The 5838-nt window shown below is 43.0% G+C and overlaps 1 protein-coding gene across 1 annotated transcript; it reads right to left on the bottom strand.

The window, feature by feature from the left end:
• Nucleotides 1-1516: 1516 nt before the first annotated feature.
• Nucleotides 1517-5590, bottom strand: LOC126798198 (conserved oligomeric Golgi complex subunit 5). Its single transcript, XM_050525083.1, has 3 exons — nt 4520-5590; nt 3285-3758; nt 1517-2849 (listed from the first exon to the last, which is right to left on the bottom strand). Exons 1-3 carry the CDS (start codon nt 5567-5569, stop codon nt 1914-1916), a joined length of 2460 nt encoding a protein of 819 aa, XP_050381040.1. The 5' UTR covers nt 5570-5590; the 3' UTR covers nt 1517-1913.
• Nucleotides 5591-5838: the final 248 nt, after the last annotated feature.

Here is a 5838-nt window from a genome sequence, read left to right as displayed (position 1 = left end):
TATTTGCTAACTTCAAATAACACTGTGCCACATTGCAGTAATGAAGATAGATGAAGTGTTGTCGAAGGAAGTCATTTTCTTAGGATCACTTAATTAATAAGAGAAAAGGTCATTTTCTTAAGTGGTTGATTAGAGAACTAGCCGGTCTCCCAGGAATACTGCAGCCTTATGATCCCGACTGCTTGTGGACTTTAGTAAGTTCTATCTTGCCACTGCAATATTCATAATCAAATTCTATGCAGGTAACCTTGTGATTGTTTGATTATGACAAAATTGGAATGAGTGGTTTCAAATCTTCTTAGTTATATACCATTCTCGTTATGTTATATATCTTACTCAAAAATTTATGAAATTATACTAAATTTTCTCGATCTGATGAAATTTCATAAAAAAAAAAACATATCCCGGGTATTCATTTAAATACGGAGTTTCATTTTAATCTACAAGGTACGGATGGTCACTGTAACCATGAGTACAAGCAACTCCACAAGTTTGAATAGGAAACAAATATGCTTTTGTTTAGCTGTAATGAATAGAAATAATATAAGCTTATAAATTGTATGATCAACGTGGATGATAAGTCATCACCATGACTCTCCCTAAAGACTGTATGCTAGTGTTTGTATGTATTAGGTTCCCAGCAAAGCAATTTCAACAGTGCTAGACAAAACAGACGCTTCAACTAAATTCACTCCAGTGACAAAGAGGGGAACCTAGCTCAATTCAAGATAACTAAACTTGGCTTTGGTTCATGAACGGGTTTTTGGTCTTGACTCTTCAGAAGATATGATCTGTAATTGCTACAGATAATGAACACGTTGAAGGAGCAAAATCTGAAATAGAGTACTGAAGAGTTGAATTCTCATGAAGAATATCCTAAGAAATAACATGTACCAAATGTTGCTGCTACATTATTGAATGGAGGTTGATATGGAGCATTTTGAACCATCAAGTTTATCTCTTAATCTGGAACATTCTTTATCAGATTCATAGGTGTAACCTGAATATATTGTAATGTGAAGATTTCATTCAACAGTATGTCAATATACCAACTCAGAAATCCAGAGGATGCCATCTTTCACATCATAATAGTTGCAGGAAACATAGTTTAGCAGTGCAGTTGCAAAAAGGTTGGCAGCATATATATGCATCAAACCGATTCAAACTAAGACAAACCTCGTGTCAAATCCTCTGTGTTTTCACGAGTCTAGTTAGCAAACCATTCAATCTCTACAGAAATCTCTATATAGTTTCTTTGTAGAAATTTAAACAGATTTCAAACTCATCAAGTCATATTACTATCATTAATGAATACATGGTAGCTTAGACTTTAGAGAAGGTCATTAACGGTTTTCTTTTATTGTTCTCAACTTCTCATAATAATCCGCCAATCCTCCAGAATAACAGAGAAGGTCTCATTCAAACATGAAACAACAGATGATCAGAGTGGAATGTTTGCTTACGGTAGAAGTGGCTGCAAAAGTTTATGCAGTAATATAATGAAATGAAAAGTTCATATAATCTGAGCACCAACGAAGCATTACATTTTAATATATGCATATCTATTTGATTTGCACCACAAAAGGGTGAAAGAGAAAGAACAGAAAAAAAAAACAATTACAAAGAATCTAACCAACTGGAGTCCGCCTGCTGTCATGCAGAGTTCAAAAGCTACTAAGCCCTCACAATTTACTTATCAGTATAGACCTAACACCTGAAGAACAACAAAATGATTGGCTGGAAGATGATGCAGCGCTAGTAAAGAAAACTTGTGTACCTCACAGTTGCCGATGGAAGTGTTAGAATTCTTTAGGATGTATCTGCAATTATCCCCATCTACAACATTTTTCCTGAAAAGCAACCTGCCTGAAGCTTGCTTCTCAAGCGAGAACCATACAGGAAGTGAATGGACATCAAGGCTTTTGGGTTTCAGGAGCATTTTCTGTCAACAATGACCCCAATTGAAGCATTAGAGGATACACAGGGCTAAACTCTTTGTCTCCTCTGGCCCTTACATGTGTAGCATAGTCATCAAGTGTTGCCTTAATACCCTTCCAAACCTGGTCCTCTCCTTGAGAATCTAGCCACAGGGAGTATTGCAGAGGTGTTAGCTTGTTCCTCTGCAGTGGTGATTGCAGTTCATCGGGACCTCGAGAGTATATATGGTGAAGTATGACACTTGGTGGAAGGTCTTGAAGAAGTGGGGAAGATCCTAGTTGGGACGTGTCCAAGAAAATGAGAGGCCGGAATGCTCGAAGAGCTCTATATGGTGCACCAAGTTGCTCCACAGGAAACAAGTTCTGGCCTACAGCTAATTCCAACTCAGCCATGTCCCTAGCCATCCTCAGCTTCCCTGATTCTGAAAGGGGTCTAACAAGAGAAGCGTGCCTGATAAAAAATATTAAAACCCTTGCTGCCATGCTCCTAACAAGTCTAGTGCATATGGTCTCTACTCCCACAGTTGCCGTTTTTGAAGGCAACAGCCTAGACAGGAACTCACTCCGGAAGTGAAGAATGCACTTCTGCAACTCCTCCATGTAAGGTGATGCATTGTTATCCATAGCAGCATCCATGCCTAGCACACCAAATTTCTGTTCATGAATTTGCAAGATGCAAGATTCAAGACGATCAAGCATGGCTTGAAACAAGGTTGTCACTGAATCACAAGCAACCCCATAAATTGCACCTAATGCCGGCGACAGCACATCTGAGGCAATAGTGGGCAGTCCACTAATCATTGACGATATACGTGTATGAATTTCCTGGAGATGTTGACATAAAACAAAGTTCTTGAGTTGGGCAGGAGTTGCAGGACCATTGACTTGCCGTGCTTCAGGACCAGCTGATATCTGTCGTGCCAATGCATTCATATAATGAGCAAAATTCCAACATCGCCTGAAATTACTGGACATACTAACAGAATCTCAACATAACTGTATACTGTCTAGAAATACACCTAGTACCAATCTTTTGTACCGTGATGATTAATTGATAAGCCAAAAATCTCCCAGAATATGTATGCAAAAAACCTAGAACCTCATACATCTCACTTAATTGTTTCATTTTATGTTTATCGTCATATGTTCCTTTTCTGTGCTTTCTTGAACTTAATGAAAAACTTAAGCGACCACTGTGAACCTTAACTTGTGGATTGAGGGAATAGAGAAACTACAATGGATTTTATAAATGTTGAGCTCCTTATGTCAAACTGACAACTTTTACTAAGAAAAGAATTGTCACTTTCCTAGGCAAACAAATGTCAAACATTAAGCAAGATAAATCACCTGGTATTCAGCTCGTTCAGCAACTAGTAGGAGAACCTTGCCAATCTCATGTAATACAAGAAGAGTCAGGCGTGCATCCAGCTGAACAGATTCTATTTCTTCCTGAATCCTTGAAATGATTCTAGATATATGGTCTTTAGAGGGTACACTCCCACGGCTGGATACAGGAAATACATTATTCACAAGATCTGAGAGACGACCAAGACAGAGAGCCAAGAATGAAGTCTGGAAAATATCAACAGCTGCCACCAGTTGTTCTTTTCCCTCTGAAGTAATAGCTGGTAGAACCCCTTTCACATCTGTGTCACGTGAAACCCTTTCAAGAAGATTATCTATCATCGCAAAAAGCTTTGGATACCCCATGGTGAATATCTCTTTCACAAAACTTGATGCAGAGAAAGCAGATTTCATTTGGTTGGCAAAAGCCTTCACAAGGGCCTCCCACACTCTATCTGTTATCATGGGCTCCCCTTCCTAAGAAGTAAAAGTAGAGTACAATGTAAGAACATTTATGATCTTAGACAGGATAAGAAGTAAATATTAGCAGCAAGAATATCAATCATTACCAATTAACTACTATCAGATGAACTTCATATGAAATTGACACTGTACTCAAAGAAAACTAATGATCTCTTTGTAAAGTATATTGAAACAATCTATACAGTCCCTGATACAAGGTTATATTGACTGTTCTCGTTAGTGAGAATTTAGTGGAGCGTAAAACGGATGAAAAATCAACTTCAACTAAAGACAGCCCATTGGTCAGACATCGGCAAGAGAAACATAAACTATATCATATTCCTTTGGGCCAAATATTGTAAGATGTGATGTGAACCATTTCCAGTTGAAATCCAACAACACCATAAGAACAACTGCAAATATGGCTACTTGCAGATCTAACCAAGTAGAACCACACAACTTAGTTAAAAGGTAATGTCCACTTCTCTTTATCAATCTTCCCTTGTTACAGTACCACCTAGTACAGCCACATCCATCTCCCAACACGGAACATCTAATACTATTTCATGAACACCACCTCAGCTAATTAACTATACATCTGTCCCAACTACTTTACACACCACACTACGCACCTATAATTCTTGGCCTCCACTCTCATTTCATATAAGATAGCAAACTATTACTCAGCACATCGCACATAACTATATCCGAAGATAGTAAATTCACTAGCAATCCAATAACTGAATAGCAACAAGTCAGCACACATTTGCCCTCACCTTAATAACCTCATCAAGCAGCAACACATGCGTAAACGGATCCCTCTTCTTCGACAGCACCTTCTGCAAATGCCACACAGCCACCATAATAGAATGCAACTGCTCCATACACATCCCCATTCTCTGCCACAGTCCCTCCCTCGCCTTCGCTCCGCCGCCAATCTGCGGTGTCCCACTCCCTCTAATCCCTCCAGGCCCAAACCCGCTCCCCACCGACCCCGAAATGGCCTTCATATCCAATGCCACACTGATACTCTTCACTCCCATACCCTTGTACTTCCCAATCAGCTCCTCCATTGCTTGCTTCAGCTCTCCGAGATTGTAGAACACCTGCAGACCGATCGCCACCTCACCTTGGTTCAAACCCTCCATCCCAACCTCCAAGGCCTTCATGGCCGCGCCGCGGAGCTTGTCGCCGGTGTCTCTGACGTAAGCGAGCTCCTCCTCCACGACATCGACTCCGGCGAGGTCGTACTCGTCGTAGAGGGAGAGGATCTCGCAGTGGAGCTGCGCGGCCTTGGCGAGATCGAGATTGTCGGCGGCGGCGAGGTCGCGGAGCTTCTTGGAGAGGCGGAGGGCGCGGAGGGTGTGGTGGAGGAGCTCGGAGGTGGAGTGGAGGTGGGAGAGCTGGAGAGTGAGGGCGGAGATGGAGCGGAGGGGGTCGGAGAGCTCGGATCGGGTGTGGCGGAGGGAGGACTGGAGGGAGTGGACGGAGGATCGGACGGTGGAGAGGGCGTGGTCGGCGTGCTGGAGGGAGGAGAGCTGAGAGAGGAGGTCGGAGTGGCGGGAGAGGACCTCGGAGCGGAGCTGGGACTCGAGGAGGCGGATGGCGTGCTGGAGCTTCTCGGCGGTGGAGGCGGGGGAGCCGGAGGAGAGGGCGGCGGAGGAGAAGGAGGTGGAGGAGAAGGAAGGGGAGAGGAAGGCCGAGAAAATGGGATCGGCGGCGAAGGTTTCGAGCGGGGACGCGGCAGCGGCGGAGGGGGTGGTGGGGCTTTTGAAGGTGGAGAGGCGTTGGAGCGGAGAGGCGGTGGAGGCTGGAGAAGTCGCCATGGTTTTTTCTGACCCGGTTTGAGTTTTGGGAGGGAGAGACACTCCCCTCTACTTAAGTCGCTTATCTAGATCTGTGGTGAGTTACTTGGCCCAAATGAGTCTGGCTTAGTGGCCCAAACACCTAAACTCCGAACCTCATCTCCAAAAAACTCTCGCTCAAATCTACATGTGGACAACGCAAAATGTGCACATAACACTACAGACGTCTCTAATTTAAGCTAAGTACCTCCATGGTTCCCCGTGAAACTAAATCACTCCACCCTGTCAAA

This window comes from Argentina anserina, chromosome 6 (genome assembly GCF_933775445.1).
Source record: "Argentina anserina chromosome 6, drPotAnse1.1, whole genome shotgun sequence".
Classification (NCBI taxonomy): Eukaryota; Viridiplantae; Streptophyta; class Magnoliopsida; order Rosales; family Rosaceae; genus Argentina; species Argentina anserina.
The sequence above is the reverse complement of the archived record's forward strand: the minus strand, read 5'-3'. Positions and strand labels throughout refer to the sequence as shown.

Coding starts and splice junctions, on each gene's coding strand:
- LOC126798198 (XM_050525083.1), bottom strand. CDS start 5,569: ATGGCGACTTCTCCAGCCTCCACCGCCTCTCCGCTCCAACGCCTCTCC. Junction 3,759..4,519: donor TGCTTGATGAGGTTATTAAG/GTGAGGGCAAAT, acceptor TTTACTTCTTAG/GAAGGGGAGCCCATGATAAC. Junction 2,850..3,284: donor CTGAACGAGCTGAATACCAG/GTGATTTATCTT, acceptor TTGGCACGACAG/ATATCAGCTGGTCCTGAAGC.